The sequence below is a fragment of the Fukomys damarensis genome, unplaced genomic scaffold (assembly GCF_012274545.1).
Source record: "Fukomys damarensis isolate Sample0158 unplaced genomic scaffold, DMR_v1.0_HiC HiC_scaffold_29, whole genome shotgun sequence".
Lineage (NCBI taxonomy): Eukaryota > Metazoa > Chordata > Mammalia > Rodentia > Bathyergidae > Fukomys > Fukomys damarensis.
The window spans coordinates 18,245,458-18,268,743 of record NW_022900941.1 but is presented as its reverse complement, the minus strand read 5'-3'; the positions used below and the strand labels follow the sequence as shown (position 1 = coordinate 18,268,743).

General features: G+C 38.5%; 1 protein-coding gene across 1 annotated transcript in view; it reads left to right on the top strand.

The window, feature by feature from the left end:
- The window catches only part of Mcm6 (minichromosome maintenance complex component 6), a 42,304-nt gene that overhangs the window by 11,417 nt on the left and 7,601 nt on the right, over window positions 1-23,286 (top strand). The window contains exons 7-16 of the mRNA XM_010606150.2: window positions 1,061-1,211; window positions 4,477-4,618; window positions 8,158-8,299; window positions 9,228-9,335; window positions 10,083-10,238; window positions 12,046-12,174; window positions 14,150-14,311; window positions 16,995-17,130; window positions 17,814-17,969; window positions 20,161-20,300. Coding sequence (XP_010604452.1) covers window positions 1,061-1,211; window positions 4,477-4,618; window positions 8,158-8,299; window positions 9,228-9,335; window positions 10,083-10,238; window positions 12,046-12,174; window positions 14,150-14,311; window positions 16,995-17,130; window positions 17,814-17,969; window positions 20,161-20,300 — 1,422 coding nt within the window. The remainder of the gene's footprint in view (window positions 1-1,060; window positions 1,212-4,476; window positions 4,619-8,157; window positions 8,300-9,227; window positions 9,336-10,082; window positions 10,239-12,045; window positions 12,175-14,149; window positions 14,312-16,994; window positions 17,131-17,813; window positions 17,970-20,160; window positions 20,301-23,286) is intronic.

Sequence of the window (23,286 nt, the reverse complement as noted above, 5' to 3'; positions counted from 1 at the left end):
ATTCCAGCTTCACACACTGTAGATCAAGCGTATTACCACATGAGACTTTGGAGAGACATCTAGGCCCAAACCATGACACTACTGCCTTAACCTCCCTAGTGCTGGGATTACAGTTGTGTACCACCATGCCTGGCTGGTTTCTTCAATTTTATTTTTTGTTTTTTTGAGACAGGGTCTCACTATGTAGTTGAGACTAACCTGGAACTCACTATGTAGCCCAGGCTGGTCTCGAACTCACAGGGATCCTCCTGCCTCAGCTTCCTGAGTGCTGGGATTACAGGCGTGAGCCACCACACCCAGCTCTGGTTTCTTCAATTTTAAAACCAAATCTTTTTACACCTTTATGACTTTGAGCAAAAGTTTTACTTTTCATACATTTGGAGCCCAGTGGTATATATTATCCACAGTATATTTTATTTTGTGTAAGTATCAGAGCTCCTCTGTCACGCTCTTGAAGGAAGTAGTAAGATTTAGTAATCTGAGAAGTAAATTGCTGTTCTAAGAGTGACAGTATTATAATTCATTTAGTTTGATTCTATGTGTTGAATGGAAAGAGTTTAGAAAAAATGGCTCATCTCTTGAGGTTTCAGATAAGTTTACAGAGTGATACACAATGGTGATAACTTTTTAAAGTCACTGTAGGAATGACAAACCCCTTAGTTATCTCTTTTGGGTGTATGTGATACTGGTAATTAAATGTAGAGCTTCGAGGATATTTTATAAGCGTATTGCCATTGCGCTAGCTGTGTCCCTAGCCCTTTCTTAAGACATAGTCTCATTAAATTGCTGCTCTCAAACTTGTCCTCCTGGCTCATTAAGCCTTTTCTGGTGTAGGGAGTTGTTTTATTCCAATAGTCAGCAAATCATGAAGTTGACCCTCCAAGGTATGTTGTTACTTTATTTTTTTATTAGTGTATGTTAACTACGCAAAATCTTGGGTCACATCATGACATTTTTATACATGCACATCACAGACAAGCTATGTTTCTTTGTAGTGAAATTTCTTCATACTATTTTAAGTGCTTCTGTGCTAACTTTTCCTTTTTTCTCCACCCCTTAGTTTGGAGGGAAAGAGCTCAGAGATGAGGAACAGACAGCCGAGAGCATTAAAAACCAAATGACTGTGAAGGAGTGGGAGAAAGTTTTTGAAATGAGTCAAGATAAAAATCTCTACCACAATCTTTGTACCAGCCTATTCCCTACAATACATGGTAAATTATGTCTATGTGTAGCATAAACTTGAAATCTAAATGATTGTAAAGAGCAATACGTGATTTCCTAAAGCACATAAATCATATCACAGGAGGTTTTTAATGGGTTTAAAAGGGGTTATTTACAAAAGAAGAAATACGATTTCTACTTACATGAAGTGCCTAAAATAGGCAGGAGTTATCAGGCTGGGAGGATTAGGGGGAGTCGGGTTATTATTTACTGAGTAAAGTTTCTGTTGAGGATAGCTGGACATGGTAGTGCACATCTGTGATCCCAGCCCTTGAGAGACTAAGGCAGAAGGATCACCTGGAGTTTGAGACAAACTTGGGCTACATAGTCAGGCCATCTGGAACTACACAGGAACTACACCTAACTCAAAAAACAAAAACCAACAAGAAAAGGAAGAAAATAAGTACTGGCAAGGAATAACGGTAACAGGTACTCGGTATAATGTAGTTAAAGCTACTGAACTAAGTAAGGGCTGGGGATTTAGCTCAGTGTGCTGCTGCCTGCCTCACAAGCGCAAGGTCCCAAGTTTGATCCCCAGGACCAGAAAAGCAAACAAAAAAAATTACTGAACTGTACACTTAATGAATAAAGTGATAAATTCTATGTCTATATTATCCTAATTTTTTAAAAGTTATTTAATCTTTTTTAGTTTCTTTCATATTTTTCCTGACTTGATTGCTAGGATGTTCACTTTTAGTGATTAAAATCTGCTCTTTTAGACTGAAGAATGTGATTAAATTTTTGGGCCTGGTACCTTACCCTTTTGGGAATATGGAAAGATTGTAGATATCCCGGGGGTGGGGGGGCATGGCTCACATCTGTAATCCCAGCACCTGGGAGGCTGAGGCAAGAGGATCACTAAAGCCAGCCTAGGCTCCACAGTGAGTTCAAAGCCAGCCTGAAATACATAGCAAGACCCTGTCTCCAAAAAGATTGTGGTGTCCCTTTTTGATTATACAGTATATTTTAAATTTAAACTTAACCTTATTTTATATTAAAATGGTGAATGGAGTAGCTAAAACCTTTTATGTTAATTCATGCATTTTAGAGTCCTCCCTTAATGAATGGGTGTCTGTTTTTATACTGATCCTTATCACTTGGTGCTAGTCATTAACCATGTGAGGATTCCTAGTGCCATTTGAATGTCTTTATGGCAGCATTTTATGACACAAGAAAGCAAAGCAAGGAGGAAGTGCCTCTATGACCTAATCTCAGAAGTTACGAGTCTTTATGTCAGCCACATGAATTTGTTTAAAGCAAGTCACTAAAGTCTGCCTACACTCAGCAAGAGGAAAATTAGGTTCCATCGTATTGTGCCTATAAAACCAGTACTCTGGGAGGCTGAGGCAGGAAAAGTGCAAGTTTAAGCCCAGCCTAAGTGGCTTAGTGGGAACTTGTCTCAAAATTTTAAAAAGACAGATGTAGGTCAGTTTAAAAGCCCTAGGTTTAGTTTAATCCCTAGTACCACTAAAATAAATAGTGTCAAAGAAGTTCTAGAATATTTTAGGACCTCCACGCCCTCAACACAATTTATTGCATAGGTCATAAATAGGGGGTTTTTTTGTTTGGTTTTTTTGGGGGGGCTTTTTGAGTCAGGGTCTCACTATGTAGTTGAGACTGCCCTGAAACTCACTATGTAGCCCAGGCTGGTCGAACTCAGAGCTGATCGTCCAGCCTCAGCATCCCGAGTGCTGGGATTATAGGCATGTGCCACCACACCCAGCTAGGGAGAATTTTTGTTTATTGAGTAGATTTTTTTTTTTTTTTTTTTTTTTTTTTTTTTTTTTTTTTTTTTAGATTGAGTCTCAGTATGTAGTCCAAGCTAGCTTCGAATTTGTGTAGCCTAGACTGGCCTCAAACTCACAATCCTCATGAATCACCCTCCCAAGTACTAGGACGATAGGTATATACCGTACTTGGTTTTAATTTTCTGATCTTAAGGAATAGTTTGTATAAATTTCCCTAGCAGTATTTTGGTGGAGTTTTAAGTCAGTAATTCTATAGGAAAAAAATTTTTTTTTCCCAATAACATAGTATCTTGTCACCAGTACATACTGAGAAGGTTCACTTGAGATTCTGCCAGCCTAGGGAGAGGTACAGATCAGTGGACTGGGTTAGACATCTTCATTTGACAATCTAGCTGATATGGGGGTCTATGTAGTAGTAGCTACAGGCCAGCAGCAACTGTGGTTATATCACTTATTTACACCAACATTGGGAGGTGCACCTGCAGTGGAATTCTTTTTGTCACCCTCCAACAGTCTGAACCAAAGTGCAATCATCCTTGCCAGGCGTGGTGGCGCACACCTGTGATCCCAGCACTTGGGAGGCTGAGGCAGGAGGATTGCTGTGAGTTTGAGACCAGCCTGGGCTACATAGTGAGTTCCAGGTCAGTCTCAACTACATAGTGAGACCTTGTCTCAAAAAACAAAGTACAGCCATCCTGGACTTAATTTTTTCCTACACATAGCATTTTAAAAGTTGTCTCTTGTCTTTTTTTTTTTTTTTTTTTTTTTTTTTTTTTTTTAGGATTGAACTCGGGTCCTTGGCGCTTATGAAGCAGACAGTGGAACCTCTGAGCTAAATCCCTGGCCCATAAAAATTGTCTATTTTTAAATATTGCATTTATGAACAATTATTAGAACCAGATGGAAATTGCATTTTTTTTATTTAATCTATATCAGTTTGGTTAGGGTGTATTTATTTATTTATTCAGTGGTGGTCCCTATAGGCAATAGAGAAGAAGTCTTGGACTGTATCAAACTGTAGAACTGGAAAGCTATCACTGGCAAGGACTACCAAACGATCATAGTGGTTCAGCTCAGTGGTAGAGGCTTGCCTAGCATATGAGACACTGAATTCAATCCCCAGCACCATCAAAAACTAAAAGAAAAGAATTAGTAAATGTGGCAGGCTGCAGTGGACATAGTTCATTTATAAGGAGAGGTCTTTGAGGGCTAGGACATTGGAAAAGGTTTTTTGGAGGAAGGACTTATGGGCAAGGAAAGATTCTTAGAATATTAGTAAGCATGGGCACTTAGGACATGTTATGGAAGAAGACACTGAAATTTTGATTAGGTACGTCCACAGAACAAGAACCAATATGAGCAGCCAGGAGTTTGTACACCAGTCTTATGCTTTACTTCAGCTGTTTCTGCCTTCTGTTTGATGAACATGCCCTTGCTGCAGTTTCCTCCGAACTAGTTTAACTTCACATTGAAAAGTGATTTTTTTATTTGTACCTTTTCATTTCAGGCAATGATGAAGTAAAACGGGGTGTTCTGCTGATGCTCTTTGGTGGTGTCCCAAAGACAACAGGAGAAGGGACCTCTCTTCGAGGAGACATAAATGTTTGTATTGTTGGTGACCCAAGTACAGCTAAGAGTCAGTTTCTCAAGTAAGTTTTTGCTAAGGTATTACAGGAGGAAAAACTAATTCCAGATGTGTGTTACCAAGAATGCAGTCAGTATGACTTTACCAGAGTGGAAAGTATGTAAAATTATCACTGTGTTACTTGTATTAGATCTTACAAATAGGACATAAAAGTGTTTGCTAGGGATGTGGAGCTAGCTCTTCGGGCTATCTGTTTGTTTGTTTGTTTGTTTGTTTGTTTGTTTGTTTGTTGGATATAGATTGGGCTTCAACTCATGGTGATCCTCCTGCCTCAGCCTCCTAAATGCTGAGATTACAGGCGTACACTGTCACAACTGGCTCTATTTTTTTTATCGAGACAGGAACTGTCTAAGTTTTCTAGGCTGACCTTAAACTTGTCCTCCTGCTTCAGCCTTCCAAGCAGCTGGGATTGCAGATGTGCACCACCATATCCAGACTTTTTTTTTTTACTAGGGATCGAACTCAGGACATTGCACTTACGAGGCAGGCTCACAACCACTGAGCTAAATTCTCAGCCCTAGTCACTATTTTTTGAAGTAGGAAAAAATCTCCTATAATCCCAATTCTACACAGTCAGTTTTGTATATTCGGGGCATAAAAGTGAACACGTGAAGCTGAGAATAGTGGCACACACTATAATCCCAGCACTTGAAAGGCTGAGGCAAGGAGGATCACTGCAAGTTCAAGGCCAGCCTGGGCTCCATAGTGAGTGAGTTGAAGGCTATCCTGAACTACATAGTGACCCTGTCTCAAAAAAGTAAATACATGAATTTATGTTTTCAGTATTGTAAATGTGTGTCAGCTTCTCTCTCTCTCTCTCTCTCTCTCTCTCTCTCTCTTTCTCTCTCTCTTTCTTTCTTTCTTTCTCTTGGGTGCTGGGAAATGAACCCTGAGCCTTCACATTGAACTACATCCTGAACGCTTTATTATTTTGAAAGTGTCTCTTATTAACTTACCCAAGTTGGGCTTGAACCTGCCCCCTGACTGGCTTTTAGAATTGAAGGTTAAAGCCAGGCATGGTGGTACATGCCTGTAATCCCAGTACTCAGGAGGCTGAGGCAGGAGGATTGCTGTGAGTTCGAGACCAGCCTGGGCTACATAGTGAGTTCCAGGTCAATCTCAACTACATAGTGAGACCCTGTCTCTAAAAATAATTTTAAGCCAGGCATGGTAGTGCACACCTATAATCTCAGCACTCAGGCTGAGTCATGAGGATCACTATGAATTCAAAGCCAACCTCAATTACATTGTGTTTCAAAAAAACACACAAAAAACAAAATTGTGATTTTCCTGCTTCAGTTTCCCAAGATGCTAGGATTGTAGGTATTCACCACCATCCCTGCCTTATTTTTAATTTTAATTTAGCCTAAGCATTTCTCCCATGTTTATCTTCACAGTCATCTTTTTTTTTTAATTGGTATAATGTACAAAGTAATTTCACACTTTGTTACTTGTTTAAATGGTTATATATTGATGTCTTTCTGTATTCATTTAGGAAAATTGTAACATGACGCTAGAACATTTTCATTTGGTTTGGAGTTTTATGATTTAATATTTCCTTGAAGTATATCGCATACTGGGGGGTTTCATTGTGTTTTGTTTTTGCCCTAGGAGGGATCAAACCCAAGGCCTTTTGTATGCTAGGCAGGCACTTTGTCACTTGAACTGTATCCTCAAGCCCTAGATGAGGTTTTAGACTTGAAGGTAACAGTCCTGTGTTGAAAGCGCCCCCATTTGCCTCTGCCACCCCTCCCCCTAAGTACTGTAGTTACGTCTGATACAGTATTACAGTGCATGGTTTGCTTGGGCCTTTTCTGTTCCATGAGTTTTAGCATCTTTACAATAATATAATTTACATATTATAAAATTCATTTCTTTAATCAAGTATTATCAGTACATGCTTCTAGTATATTTATAGAATTGTACAACCATGATTGAACTAAGTCTAAAACATTGTCAATATGGAAAAAGGAATCCTGCACCTACCCATTAGCAGTCATTCCCTACTCATTATATAACAGGTCATCTACCTGTTTTGTTTTGTTTTGCTTTGTTTGGGCCAGGGATTTAGCTGAGTGGTTCTGCCGCCTGCCTGCCTCACAAGCATAAGTTTGATCCCGGGACCAAAAAAAAATTGTTTTCCCTTGTTTGTGTAGTTTACACCAGCTTTGAACTCACTGTATAGGCCAGGCTGACCTGGAGCTCACAGTGATCCTCCTGTCTCAGCCTCCTAAGTGCTGGGATTAAAGGTGTGCGTCATCGTCTACTTCCTTGTCTCTATCAGAACATTTTATGTGAACGGAATCACGTAATAGGTAATGTCTTCTGACTGGTTTTTCCATATAATATAAAACTTTCAAGTTCTATCCATTGTCACATGCATCAATAAATATTTCATTTCCTCTGTTGCTAAACAGTACCCCATCGTGTATGTATAGACCACATTTAATTTATCTAGTCCTCAGTTAATGGACATTTGTTTGTTATTTTTTGGCTTTTATAAATAGTGCTGCTGTGAACATTGCTTTACAAGATTTTTTCCTCTCACTTTTTTTTTTTTTTTTTTTTTTTGGTGTAAAGAATACATGAGTTACTTGTTCTAACCATTTTTAGGGTTACAGATCAGTGACATTAAGTGCATTCATATTGTGTAGGCATCAGTACCACCACTAATCTCCAGAACTTTCATCTTGCCAACTGGAAACTTCCATAGGATTCTATATACAGGATCATATAACCACAAGTAATGATGAGTGTGGAGAGATCTCACTTTCTTTTTTCTTTTCTTTCCCGAATTGCTCTAGTTATGTATAGCAGTATAATGTTGAACTGGCAGGAAAGGACATAGGTGTCTTGTTCCTGGCCTTAAGAGCAAAGATTTCAGTCATTAATATGGTGTTAACCGTGGGTTTGGTGGGTTTGTTTTGTTTTGTTTTGTTTGTTTGTTTGTTTTGGTACTGGGGATCGAACTCTGGTTCTTCTGCTTGCAAGGCAGGCCACCAAACTGCTGAGCTAAATCCCCGACCCCTCTTGTTTTGTTTTTTGAGATAGGGTCTCACTATGTAGTTGAGACTGATCTGGAATTCACTTTGTAGCCTAGACTGGTTTCAAACTCATAGCAACCCTCTTGCCTCAGCCTACTGAGTGCTGGGATTACAGGCATGTGCCACCACACCCAGCTATCCAGTTAAAGAACTGGTTTAGGATAATGTCATGTGTTCTAGTAGGTTGAGTTTTTCTCGCATAAGGGTATTGGAGATTTTATCAAGTGCTTTTGTATATCTGTTTAGGTAGTTGTATGATTCGTATCCTTTTATTAATATGGCATATTGATTTTTAGGATGTTAAATTAATCTTACATTTCTGCATTAAATCACACACCTAACTTTGCCTTGTTTTTGTTCTTCATTGCAAAATTCTGTAATAGATTATTGTGCCCAAACTGTTTAATCTCTTCATTGACATCAGCCCTGTTGGCTGATACTCCCGGAAAGGATGCCTCATAATCACATATTGATGAGTTTTTACGCTAACCTCGAACAGGCACGTGGAAGAGTTCAGCCCCAGAGCTGTCTACACCAGTGGCAAAGCATCCAGTGCTGCCGGCTTAACGGCAGCTGTTGTGAGAGATGAAGAATCGCATGAGTTTGTTATTGAGGCTGGAGCATTGATGCTGGCTGATAATGTAAGAACTCTTTACACTCTTGGATACAAAGAAGTTAAAATACCCCTGTCCTAACAGTGAAGGCCTATAGTTCTGTTAAAAGATGTCCTTATAAAAAAGGCTTTCTTTAGTACATAGTTTAGCTCTATTAATCTAGAAGTAATTGGGATTATCATTGTAAATTAGCACTTCCTGTGCTTCCCTAAACGTGTACCCTGACCTTGGGCTGTTGCTGTTACCAATACTTGCCAGCTTTTTTCCTTTGTGAACGATATCTCTGTGAGGGGGTCTACACACAGGCACCTATTACATTTCATGTGTATTTGACATAAATCAGTTAGATCTATGCTTTTTTGTTGTTCACTATTTGGGTTTGTTGTTGTTTTGTTTTTTGGTTTGGTTTGGTTTTTTTGAGACAGGGTCTCACTATGTAGTTGAGACTGACCTGGAACCCACTATGTAGCCCAGGCTGATCTTGAACTCACAGTGATCCTCCTGCCTCAACCACTGGAGTGCTGGGATTACAGGCGTGTGCCACCACGCCCGGCTCACTATTTGGTGTTTTGAGAGAAGGTCTCACTGTATAGTTGAGGCTGGCCTTAAACCAATGGCAATTCGCCTGCCTCACCCTTCCAGGTGCTGGGGTTAATAGATCTATGAATGCATATAAGTTATAGGTAAACAAGCTTACATCCATTATATTCCACCTTTACCCTTCTCTTCCCCAGCGTAAAATTAGTGCTGAGATGACCCCAGGTTTTATAGTGAGTAAAATGCATTGTTCCCTCTAGCTCCAGGGTGTATTGAACTATCTTGCATAAAAGGGAATTAGTAATGTTTGCCTCTTTTCTGCTTGTTTAGAGAATGGAAAAGATGTCTGGTAGCAGACTTGGTGAGTCTGTCATTTGTCTACAAGGCAGTTGCTTATACTAGATCTGTTTGGTTACAGGGTGTGTGTTGTATTGATGAATTCGATAAAATGGATGTACGAGATCAAGTTGCTATTCATGAAGCTATGGAACAGCAGACCATTTCCATCACTAAAGCAGGAGTGAAGGTGTGTCTGTCCACTTTCATTGTTACAGAAATTCATTACCTTGACCAAAAACATGCTACTTATTAAAATGGAAAGTGCAGCCCCAAAAATTCTTTATTCAAACTCAGTGTTTGGGATATTGTTATGGCCAAAAATAGAGGAGGTACTGGTAAAATTTTTAAGATGACTTTTCATGAACAAAGCTTCTAGTTAAGCGTGAGAAAAAGCATCAGTAGTTAAGATTTAAGTGGTACACTAAAGTAAAAATCGTAAAAAAGCTTCCCCTGCAATCCCCAGCACAGTACATACTGAGAAGTATGTATTGAGTATATTCCCCTTATAGGAATATGTTACAATTTTATTTTGGCAGTCTTATATACCAGCACATTATAGATCACCTTTATTACTGTGTCATGGTGTTTGACTGTATGTACCACAGTGTGGTTCTTCCCCCCAGTGGAGCAGCATCTGAATCATTTTCAGTCCTGTATTACAAACAGTAGTAAGCATTTTTGACCACATGTCTTTCTGTACCTGGCTATAAGATAAATTCCTAACTGCTGGCTTAAAGGAGCAAATCATTCATATTGGAGTTCCTGTTTGCTGCCCTATGTTATCTGAGTTGAATTTTGGTAATATAGGTGAGAAATGGTTCTTCATTCTTTTGGCTTGCATTTAGTTAGTCATGAGAGGAGTTGTTGTTGTTGTTTGTTTATTGGCCATTCCAGGTTTCTTCACAAACCTCACAATTTCTTCTTTTGTGGTCAGGCTACTCTGAATGCCAGGACTTCTATTTTGGCAGCTGCAAACCCAATCAGTGGACACTATGACAGGTCAAAGTCATTGAAGCAGAACATAAACTTGTCTGCTCCGATTATGTCCCGATTTGATCTCTTCTTTATCCTGGTGGATGAATGTAATGAGGTAATCATGTGGGATATTGCTCTTAACTTCCGTTTTTATTTCCAACTTGAACGAATGGATGAATGTGGCAGGGTAGGAAGATAACTGCTCAGCAGCTGGTGTGTACGCACTTTGACCTTTCATTTCCTTAGGGTGTCTTGGGATTGGCCAAAGAATTTAGTAAGCAACTCCAAAATAAAGTCACTTGAATTGCTGGTTCCACTTACTGGTTATAAGGACTATCAATTATTTTTGTTTTCATTTTTACACGGAAAAAATGTATAGTTGAAACCAAACCACACTAACCATATTCTTAGAGAGTATGGTTTTAGAGAGTTTTTTTTATTTTTGTGACCATCTCAAAAAAACAGAAATTCTAGAGTTATTTATACTTATAATTAAATATTTGATAGTGTTATACAGCTCAAATGGCACAAGTGCAAAATGAAAGTTTGTGTTATAGACTGTACTTTTAATTACGGAGCATGGAAGACCTCCATTTCATTAGGCACATTCTAGAACTACTGTTGCCAAGGAAACAGGCGCTATATCAGAAAAGCTGTTTTCCTTTGTGTGAACGTTTGAAGGCTTGGGATTTTTTTTTTTTTTTTTTTTTTTTTTTTTTTTTTTTTTTTTTTTTTTTTTTTTTTTTTTTTTTTTTTTTTTTTTTTTTTTTGCCTTCACATATGCAAAGATATTATTTAACTCCACATAATGGGAAGTTACCGCATTTTCGTATATTTCTGTTTGTGCATGATTTATTACATTAATTTGGGAATAAAGGATATTGAGTTATAAACCTCCAAATTTTTAGTTAGAAAAATTTAAGCCAAGCAAAGTGGTATAGCACACTTCTGTGTAATACTGGCATTTCTGGGGCTGAGGTAGGAGGATCACAAGTTCAAGTCCTGCATGGGCAGCTTAGACCTTAGCGCAAAATCAAAAAGAGGCTAACAGTGTAGCTCATTATGAAGGCTCTGATAACAGTCCCTGGTAGAAGGTCAGGGGGATATAAGAAATAAGTATGTAGAACAAAAATTGGAAGAAGCAGTGCATAGAACATCCAGATAGCCTTTCCCTGACTCAAATAGTGACATTTTGCCCCATTTGCATTATCATTTGCTGTCTTTATCTGTCTATGAATTTTACTCATGATTAACAATTCTGTGATGATCATCTTCATAATGAGTGGCTAAGGTCACATACTCAGAGGTAGACTATCCAAATCTTGTCTCCATTTAGTAACTGAACTTGGGCAAATTACAGTGGTACTTCAGTTCATGAACCCATTTCTCTCCATGATTCTCATCACAAACTGAACTGAGTGAAAACTGAGTCAAATTTTCCCTGTAGGTTCATCATTGAACCTAACTATTGAATTTGATTCAGTTCTTGTCCAACTTGGTTTGCGACCAGAGTAGTGAAAAGAATCAAATCCATGAATTGAAGTACCACGTATTTCTGGGCTTCAGTTTGTTCATCTGTGAATAAGGGTTAATATCTGTAATGTTTTTGTGAGGATTTGCTTAATGCTTTTAGACATACCTACAGCACAAGCATCTGGCATATACCAAAAGCTCTGTAAATGTTCTCCCGTGGTTATTAAACCCATTAACTCCTTCAAGTGTTTTTATATCCTGGGACAGGAATACACATTTAAAAGTTTGATTTTTAAATTAAACCACAGACTCTCGGGAATGTGGTGTCTACTAATAATTGTTTCAGTGGCATATTAGATGTTGTTTTAACTGTCATTTCTGGTCGCCAGCAGTTATCTGGAGTAGATGGTGCTATGACTGATCAAAATGCTTTTCTCATTTTGAATTAGGTGACAGATTACGCTATTGCCAGGCGAATAGTAGACTTGCATTCAAGAATTGAGGAATCGATTGATCGTGTCTATTCCCTTGATGACATCAGGAGGTATCTTCTCTTTGCAAGACAGTTTAAACCCAAGGTAATTTGCTCTTTTGTATTAGGATAAAGCATAATGCATTTTTTTTTTATTTTGAGGGTTTGGGGGGGTACTGGGGATCAAATTCAGGACCTTGCACTTGCGAAGCAGACAACAGCACCACTGACCTAAATCCCTGGCCCCATAATGTATATATTAAAGTGAGACTTTACTAGGTTTTATAGAAATTAACTGAGCCTATACTTGTTTTTTAATCTCCCTAAATTTTAAGTTTTGTTTGTTTAGAGTTTTGTTTGAACAGCATTTAGTTTCTTCAGAGAGATGAGGCACTGGAAACACTGAGCTAAATCCCCAGCCCGAGAAAGAAAAAAAATTTCTTTATAAAATCTGAATAATTCTATTTGTTAGGCACAAATAAAGTAAAAAGTTTTTTTTCTGCAAGAGTTTTGAAAAACTGAACAAATTAGGCTATTCTTTTATTTCAACCATTACTACTAAGAATCTCAAAATTGTTTGTATGCCTAAACCAGTAGTGTACTGAAAGCTCTTAAATCTTTCTCTGACAAAAACATTAGATTTCTCTAAACTGTTGTGTTGAATATGGGTTATATTTTACAGTAATTGAATGTAGTTCATTGGACTGAATATGTACTAGTTCGAGTATATTCAATTGGACATATATTTTTAAAGATAAGCCTTCAAAATACATATTTTAGTGCTTGGCATTTCCCTAAAATAGAATATGAAAAGGAGAAAATTTGTTTCATTCTATATGAGTTTTTTACACTATTGCTTGACTTTGAAGAGTCCTCTTCAGCTGATAATTATGTACCACCTTCACATGATAACCCATGATATTGGCTCTCACTGTTCCGGGAGAAATTCGGTCATTTAATATTGAACTGGGCCAAGACCTGTCATGTAAAGGTACAAGATCCCAGTAATGAATGTAACTGTACTGTCTACCTAGAATGTACCAATAAGTTAAATTAAAAAATAATAATAATATTGGACTGGGCCAGGGTTTTAGCTCAGTGGTGCCACACCTGCCTCAAAAGCGCAAGGTCTTAAGTTTGATCCCTCATATTAAAAAAAACAAAACCAAGGGCTGTGCCTTTTGTGCTCACTGACTGCATACTAATTTCTGTGTGACCTTGACAGGCTTTTAATATGCTGAGCTTGCTCTGAAAAACTGAAAATCTTTTGTATATACTGAAATAGCTGATATACATGTTGACTTCTTTTCCCCCAAAGAATAAATTAATTTCCCCAAAAGAATGAGTTAATTGAGCCTTAAGGGCAATCTAAGCATTAATTTGTTGAATGAGCATTGACATTGTGGCATAAAAGGCATTACGTCTTACTCCAGTCAGCTTGTTAAACATCACTTACAAATGGTCATTAGGTGTAAAATACCATGCCTACTGTCATGTTTATAAAATTAGTGCATGGAAGTCACAGCCCTTCTTACTGGTTTCTTTTATAAAGGTAGTAATTTGATATCAGTGCTTCAAAATCACAAGCCTCTCAGTTACACAGTGTTTCCACATGGAATATTTTTTGTTTGTTTTGGTGGTACTAGGGATTGAACTCAAGGCCTTTGTACTTATTATCATTCCTGTCCTTTCTTGATTTTTTTATTTTGAAACAGGGTCTCACTAAATTGTCCAGGCTGGATTCTTAATTTGCTATCCTCCTGCCTCAGCCTCCCAAAGTGCTGGGGTTCCAGGCCTGTACCACCATGCCTGCCTGGAATACTTTTAAGTTTATGGTAGTTTTTTGTCATTTGTTTGTTTGTTTGGGGGGTTTTGTTGAGACAGGGTCTCACCATGTAATTCAGGCTGCCCTGGAAGTCCCTGGGTAGCCAGGGATGACCTCCAACTAGCAGCAGTCCTTCCTCAGAGCCCCCAGTGCTGGGATTGCGGGCATATGCCACCACACCTGGCTCAAATTTATGTTTAATGCAGTTCTCATAAAGTAGAAATGTTTCTCTAACTTCACTACTATTTTGAAACAGATTTCCAAAGAGTCAGAGGACTTCATTGTGGAACAGTATAAACGTCTTCGCCAGAGGGATGGTTCTGGGGTAACCAAGTCTTCATGGAGGATTACAGTGCGACAGCTGGAGAGCATGATCCGTCTCTCTGAAGCTATGGCCCGCATGCATTGCTGTGATGAGGTAGAGTCGTTTTGACAGAATACAGAGAAACCCAATTGTTGGCTCCTAGGCATGTTTTTCACTTTAATATAGGACATCATAGAGTTAGCAGCAGATTTGTTTTTATAAAACTGTTAAATACTCACAGGATACATGACCCTGAAGTTTCTCCCATTAAAGAGGTTGTGTAAGCATTTATTGAATGTAGTAGTAAGATAATTGTTACAGATAATTGGTACATATAGAGGTGAGTTACCATTTATTCAGAAAAAAATGTATTTTAGATCCTATAGTATGTTAGGCTTCTGGATTGTGGATACGTAACTGATAATGTAATCTTCGGCCACCCCAAAATTCTATTCCTTATTCCTAAATAATGTATGGATTTTTTTGTTTGTTTGTTTGTTTGGTGCTAGGGACTGAACCCAGGACCTTGTGAATATTGTTCACACATTCTACCTCTTTGTTTATTGTAGTGCTGGAGATTGAACCCTGAGCCTTTATACCAAATTACAGCCTCAGCCCATTTTTAATTTTTATTAAATTTGAGACAGTCTCACTAAGTTGCCCAGACTAGGCTGGAACTTGCAGTCCTCTTGCCTCAACCTCTTACAGCTGGGGGTTATAGGCATATGCCACCAAACCTGGTTCCCATCCCTTGATCTGCTGCTACTTTTCTAATAGTCACTTTTCTACTTTCCTATCTTTTTTAATTCTAAGTATGAGAGAAAACGAGGTGAGTTGGATTTGGGTTTGTTTTGTTTTGCTAATATAGGGTCTTGCTGTATAGTCCAGGCTGACCTTGAGCTGTAAATCCTTCTCTCAGCCTCTGAAGTGCTGGAATTAGAGCCTTGCACCAGCATGACCAACTCAAATATGGCGATATTTGACTTTCTAATTCTGACTTCATTTAATCTGATGGTCTCCAATTCTATCCAATTTTCCTGTGGGTGACATGGTTTTTGTTCTTTATGACAGACAGATTAATATTCCATTTGTACATATACAGAATTATCTTTGTGCATTCATCTATTGACTGATACCTAGGCTGCTTCCATAGTTTAACTGTTGTGCATTGCTCTGCAGTAAACAGAGATTCAGGCATCTCTGTAGTGCAGTGACTTTAATTCTTTCATGAATATTCCAAAGAACACATTGCTGGCTCCAATGGTTCCTCTGTTTTCAGTTTCTTCAGAAATATCTAAGCTGATTTCTAAAGTGATTATCTAGTTTACATTCCCACCAACAGTGTAAAAAAAAGTTTTTCCTTCATCCTTGCTTGTATTTATGTCTTTTTAAGTTTTTGTTTATTTGGGGTTTTTTGATGTATTGTGTATGGTTGTTTTTTGACAGGGTCTTGCTATATAGTTCAGGCTGGCCTTGAACTTACTATGTAGCCAGGGCTGGTCTTGAATTTGTGCTCCTCCAGCCTAAGCCATGGAGTGCTAGAATTACAGGCATGTATCCCCACACCTGGCATTTTTTGAATTCTTAATGGTAGCTATTCTGACTACAGTGAATCAATATACACTAGTTTTGATTTGCATTTCCCTAATGGTTACAGATACTGAACAGTTCTTTCGTATACTTACTTTTCAGAAGTATCTGTTAAAGTTTATTTACCAATTCATTGAATTATTTATGGTTTTGGTAAGTTTCTTAAGTTCTCTATGTTCTAGGTCTTAATCTGTCAGGAGAGTAACTGGCAAAGATTTTCTCCCATCTTATAGACTGTCTCTTCACTTGTGAAGAAAACATGAGGAAAGGAAGGAGAGAGAAAAGGAAAAAGCAATTAGAACATACTAGATTGGGCTACTAAAAAAATCTCAGCTGCTTTAAACAAAGACCTGCTTTGTTCACAGTACATGTCTGCTTGATCGGTGTGGGCCTCTCTTTGTGTCACTCAGATTCAGGCTGTTAAAAAGGATCAGTCTTGGCATAAGTTTCCATGGTTACAAAATTCAGAGGAGATGAAGGGTGGTGAGCACCTGCCACCTCTTAACCTTTTGTTCAGAGATGATTCTTTTGATCACAATTCACTGTCTAGAAAAATTAACATGGCTGTACCTTTTAGTGGGTAGAGAAATGCCTACCAGGTTCTCAATTTTAAAAGAAAACTTTTTTGTTTTTGTCATTTTTGTTAGTACAGTACCAAGGGTAGACTCTTTCATTCTAAGTGTCCATTTTTATTACTGTATATTCTGTTGACAAATATACCACAAATCATACATTCTTCTCTTAATGGACCTTTACAATTTTGTTTCTTACAGGGCCAAAAGCCCATATATATATATGATCTGTGTATGTTCACCACAGTCATATCAATTTATATTTTTGCCTAGAGTGAGAGTTGTTCTGTGTTCTTGCTATTACTTGGCAAATTCTTGACAGTACAGTGATTTTAGCCATTCTGTTGAATTTGCAGTGTTGTTTCATTTGTGTGTGTGGTCATATTTTTTGGTATATCAAGAAGAACAAGGGCCGGGGATTTACAGTTCAGTGGCCTGCCTTGCAAGCGCAAGGACCCGAGTTCAATCCCCGGTACCCAAAAAAAATGCAAGAAGAACAATGTGGGCCAGGTATTTAGCTCAGTGGTTTTGCCACCTGCCTCGCAAGCACAAAGACCTGAGTTCCATCCCGATCTGGTACCAAAAAAAAAAAAGAAGAAGAACAATGTAACAAAATTGCCTCATTATTGGTTTAGGTCCAACCAAAACATGTGAAGGAAGCTTTTCGCTTATTAAATAAGTCAATCATCCGGGTAGAAACTCCTGATGTCAATCTAGATCAAGAGGAGGAGAACCAGATGGAGGTCGATGAGGGTCCAGATGACATTAATGGTGAGATGTTTACTTATGGCTGTTTGGAGTTATGGATCACAATTTTGTTTGGGATGTCATATGGTACACGTATACTTGGTGGTGGTTATGAAATATATATGGTAAAAGAGGAAATGTGGATGTTGAATTATATTAACTGTTTATAAGTTAAAGTACAAATAAATAGTTGATGTTAAAAATTTTATGCTTAAGACTTAAAATGTACCAAAATAATTGTAGCAGACTTAGAGCTTTTGGCCTCCAACCTTGTTTGTTTTGGTTTGGTTTGGGTGTTTTTTGGTTTTTGGGTTTTTTGTTGTTGTTTCCAAAACATTTATTGTTTGGTTTTTTGTTTTTTTGTTTTTTTGGCACTGGGGTGGGCGGTGTTAAACTTAGGTCCTTTCACTTGTGAGGCAGGTGACAGCACCACTGAGCTAAATCCCTGGCTCTAGAGTTTTAAATTTTATGTGTAATATTGCAAATGAACTATCATAGTACCTTTATATCTCTCATTTCCTCTCAAGTTGGTTGTTTTCACAAATAGTGTTAATAGATTTGCTTCTGATTTATTTGTAATTATATGCTGTGTTTAACTGTATGCTGCTCTGAAATTAGTATGAAATATAAGCTGTACATTTTTACATGGATGATAAGGAAATTTTGAAGGTATGAAAACAAGATTCAGGTGGTTACTTTTCATTTAGGTCACACTGACAGCCCTGCCCCTGTGAATGGAATCAATGGCTATAGTGAAGATGTAAATAAAGATCCTGTTTCCAAAGCCTCCCTAAGGCTGGGCTTCTCTGAGTACTGCCGAATCTCTAACCTTATTGTGCTTCACCTCAGAAAGATGGAAGAAGGTGAGGATGCTGCTTACCTCTTTAGTCATTGCATGAGCTGTTACTAAATGTTGTATCATTCTGTCAGATGAGATGATAAACCCTTACACAGCCTTGCTTTTGCAAAGTAAACTTAAGGAGTAGGAGTATCAGCATAATTTGCCAGCCTGAACCTTACTCCACAAGGTCATTGTTAGGCAAAGGGTATGGATAATTCTTAATGTCTTTGACCTATTTTAGTAATTTTAAATCAGTATTTTGGTCTGATAACTTGTAAAGAAATACATTCAAATGTTCTTTACCAAGGTTAAATTCAGATTACTTCTCCTTACAATGACTGTATTTAAAACAGGTGGATTCTCAGTATATTTTGTATTTCTTGGGCAAATTGAGCCTAAGAAATCTTTATTACCGAAAGGTTATCACAGACTAGAAATGAAGTAAAATACTCATCTGTCCAATGGGAATGTGTGTTATCTGGATGGTAGTGCATTTCTTACCCTTAACTGCTTTACTGTGCAATTCAGGATTTTATCCTATAGTCTCAAGGCCAAAGGAGAAATGATGAAAGATGAAGGAGTAGAAATTAAACTTCTGATAGTTCAGCAGCAGGTCATTCTCATTTAAAAGTTCCAAGGATGATTCTGCTACCTTCCGGGCACATGTCATCACAGATTTCAAACTTGTTATTCACTCTCTCTGTATAGCTACGTCGTTTTTGTTGTTGTTGGTTTTGGTTTTTTGAGACAGTGTTCTGCTACATAGTTCAGGCTGGCCTTAAACTCACTATGTAGCCCAGGCTGGCCTTGAACTTGGTGACCGTCCTTTTGCCTCTGCCTCCCAAGTCCTGGAAGTACAGCTGTTTGCCACCATGCCCAGCTTGTTTTGCCGTACTAGGAACTGAATCCAGGGCCATTGCGCTAAACTGCATTCCCAGCCCTTTTTTAAAAAAGTATTATTTTGAGACAGAGTCTGAATGCCTAGGCTGGGCATGAACTTGCAGTCCTGCTTGAGCTTCCCAGAGTGCTGGAATTACAGGGTGTGTGCCATATCACCTGGCTCAGACACCTAAAGTTTTTAAGTTTTAAATAAAGCAAACCATTGGTGGAACAGCTATTATTTTACCTAGAAAGTACATTCCGTGGGTAATTTTTAGTGGGCCTTATTTTCGTACCCACTGGAGTAAGTTATCCTCAGTCCTCAGGTAAATAGCTGTTCTCTGGTATAGAGAACACAGCTCTAAACCCCAAAATCATTTACTCAAGAACATTTGACAACTAGTGAAATTTCATTGAACCGTAATAAAACGTGGTAAAGGCATCATTAACTGGTACTTGAAGGAAATCAACAGAATTTCAAATTTAAACATTGTGTGTGTGTGTGTGTGTGTGTGTGTGTGTTGCTGGGGATAGAACCCAGGGCTTATGAATGCTGAGTGTGCGCTCTGCCACTTGACTGCACCCCCCACCAGCCCCCTTACAATTTTGATTTTGCTTTATTTACTTGTTTGTTTGTTTGTTTGTTTGTTTGTTTTGAGACAGGGTCTTCTCACTATGTAGTTGAGACTGGCCTGGAACTATTCACAGCAATCCTCCTGCCTCAGCCTCCCAAGTGTTGGGATTATGGCATGTACCACCACGCCTGGCTTGATTTTGCTTTTTAATTTGCAGCTGACAGAAAACTAGAGTTTTTCTTATACACTTTGTTTCTGTGGTGGTTATGTTATCCAGGTTCAGCCTTTAAACTTTATAAAGCAGCAGGTTAAGTGACCTTGCAAGAATAAATTGGTAAATTTTAATTTTGAATTAAAACTGTCGAATTCTTCTTAGTTACTCCAGTTCCATAAAATCTTTCCCTTTTCAAAGAGAAAAAGTTACATTTGCTTGCTCTTGTTTCACTCCTAATTGATTTTAGTTGCTATTCACAAACATTTTCTTAAGTTATGAAGCATAAGATGAAGGAAGGATCTTTATATGGTACTTTGAAATCTTAATAGCTTTAGGGAATTTGTTTATTGTAATCTATTAGGTTTTTCTCGTTCTGGATAAAGTAAGATAAACTTTAATACAAGTAATAAGAGGCTATTTCAAGCTTATACAGATTCACTTTCTGACAGGTTGCTGGTTATCTGCATATTCTCTTGTGTATGCAAACCTCAAGAAATGGCAATATTTGCTGGATGGTAATCCTTTTTAAATGTATTTTGTTACAGAAGAGGATGAATCAGCATTAAAGAGGAGTGAACTTGTTAACTGGTACTTGAAGGAAATTGAATCAGAAATAGACTCTGAAGAGGAACTTATAAATAAAAAGAGAATCATAGAGAAAGTCATTCATCGACTCACACACTATGTATGTACATAACTGCACTTGGTGTAGTATTAATGAGGGGACAAGTTTCTATCTTGTATGTGTAGATTTGCTACTGAAATGTTTTGGGTGTTTTTGTTTTTTTTTTAATTTATTTCTTCCATAAACTTGGTTTATTATAGATGGCAAGAGTAGTGAAATGTTTTTGAAATGTGAAATGTGTTTATTTACTTTGAATCAATAAGATATGGCCAGAATTGTGAGTTAGAATTAATAGCAAATAAATGACTTTACTCCTTTGCTGAAAACAAATAGGATTTAGGTGAAATATGGGAAGGTACCTTTGAAATCTTTTCAAGTGTTAACTCTGTTTTCTACCCCCACCAGCCTTATGTACCTTTGACCTTTTATTCTTTTTCTCTTTTCTCTTTTGAGACAGGGTCTCGCTATTCAGGCTGGCCTTGAACTCAAAGCAATCCTGCTGCCTTAACCTCCTAAGTGCTAGTAATACAGGCATGTGCCACCATGCTACCAAATGACCTTTTATCTTTTTTGGTACCAGGGACCTTGCACTTGCGAAGCAGATGACAGAACCACTGAGCTAAATCCCTGGCCCGACCTTTTATCTTTTTAATTTCTCTTATCTTGTGTAGAAGACCCCAGTTTTAGTTAAATTTAATTGCCATCCTGCCCAGCCCCCTCTTTCTATCTATCCATGTAGCTAAAAGTAAACATGCAATCATGTGCCTTAGTTTTATTTAGATTCATGGCCACAGATCTCAAATGAACAGTTTTTTTATCAGCTTTGTGGTAATGCCGTACAATATGATTATTTTTCCCTACTATCGATTCATTCATGTTTTTGTTTTTGCTTTTTGTGTTTTCTAGAGAGGGTCGCATGTCATCTAAGCGAGCTCTGAACTTACTGTGTAACCCAGGCTGACCTTAAACTTGTAATCCTTCTGCTTCAGGCTCCTGAGTGCTAAGATTACAGTTGAGCACTGCCATATCCAGCTGCATTCTCTCATTGTCTGCACTTGAATCAGCTGTCTATTCTCAGTACTCAGCAGCATTTGTCATATTTGACCATTTCTTAGTACCTATATTCTGGATCTTTTGTATTGCCGGCTGTTCCCTCTTAATTCCCTTTCCTGAATCGTTTTCTTTTTACTCTAAGGCAGTGGTGATGAACCTGTGTCACACGTGCCACAGCCAGCTATGTGTTATCATGGAAAGCTCTAAAAGGTTCGCCGTCACTGCTCTAAGGTCGTTTTCATCCATTACCTAAGTGATCTCATTTGTTTTATGAATTCACCCATCTGCTGATTGACCCCCAAATTTATACTTCTAGCTCTCACCTCTCCTGATATATTAGCTGGTCATGTACTGATTAATAGGCCTCTTGCTTAATATATTAAAAAAACAGTTTTTCCTGCACCCTCAGTGCAGTAGGCCAAACACCTTAGAATTATCTTTGATTTCTTTCTTTTCTTTTTACCACCTTGACCAAGCCGCCATTCTCGAACTCCCTCAGCAGCCTCCCTTCTTTTCCCCTTGTACTGATTGCCCAGCATCCAGCCACGTCATTTTAGAACATAAAATTGTTTTTCTATCCTACTTCTCTGTGCCTTCTCACATTTAGAATAAAATCTAATCTCCTACCATGTTATGGAAAATCCTGTAAGTCTAGAGTCCAGTGATAGCAAACCTTTTAAAGCTTTCAGTGATAACAGGCTGCTGCAGCACATGTGCCATAGGTTCCCCACCACTGGTCTGTCCCTCTCCCATGTCCACCTCATTCCGTAGCAGTATTCTTGACTGTTCCGTCGCAGTGATATTGGCCTTGTCACTCTTCTTAGGTACACCTTTGCACTTGCCCTTTGTCTCAAGACAACCTCCTCCCATTCTGATTTCTGCTTAAATGTTACCTTCCCAAAGAACCTTTCCTTACCTGACATTGAAGTAGCAGGCTTCTGTGCTTGCTGTCACCCAAATTTGTGTTTCCTCATAGTGTTTGTTTTTGCTTGGCAGTACATTCCTTTCTTAGGTGTTTAGTTTGTCTCTGCAGAATGTAAGCTTTGTTCTGGGAGGGCAGGGACTGCTGTATTCCCAGGACCTACACTGGCACCTGGCACACAGGGGCCAAATATTTATTGAATAATTGGCAGTCAGCCATGCCAATTTACTTCCTACTGCTTAGTATATAAAAAATATTACTCCTGTCAGTGCTGTGTCATCTGAAAAAGTGTTTGCCTGTGGGGCTACATGAACATAAGATTGCAGGTATGAGTGCAGCGGTGAGAACTGAGGTGGTATGTGCATAGATTTGCTAGTGGTGGGAAATGTCTTGGCATAGGCCAATTCCTCCCTCCTTAGCACCACTTGGGATCATTATGGGGTAAAATGATCTAACAAGAAATAAACATCAGGGCTGTGGAACACATCATGAAGCTAATTGATGTAAATAAAAACGTTCGCTTGTTGCCTGAACTTATTTGCATCATGAGACAAGAAATGCACTGCCTGGCATGGTGGCACACTCTTATAATCCCAGTGCTCATAAAGGTTGAGGAGTATAGCTTCAAGTTTGAGGCCAGACTAAACTCCATGGTGAGTTCAAGGCCAGTCTAAACTACAGTGGGAGACCTTGTCTCAAACCAATATAAGGGCCAAGGATTTAGCTCAGTGACACCACATCTGCCTTGCAAGGGCAGGGTCCTGAGTTTGATCCCTAGTACTGAAAAAAAAAATAAGCTGGGCATGGTGGTGTACATCTGTGATCCCAGCGCTCAGGAGGCAGAGACAGATTGCCACGAGTTTGAGGCCAGCCTGAACTACATAGTGAGTCCCTGTCTCAAAAAAAGGGGAAAAAACCTAAATAAAAAAGAGCAAACTTGGGCCGGCTGTGGTGGCACACGCTTGTAATCCCAGCACTCGGGAAGCTGAGGCAGGAGGATCACCATGAGTTCGAGATCAGTCTCAACTATGTAGTGAGACCCTGTCTCAAAAAAAAAAAAAAAAAAAAATG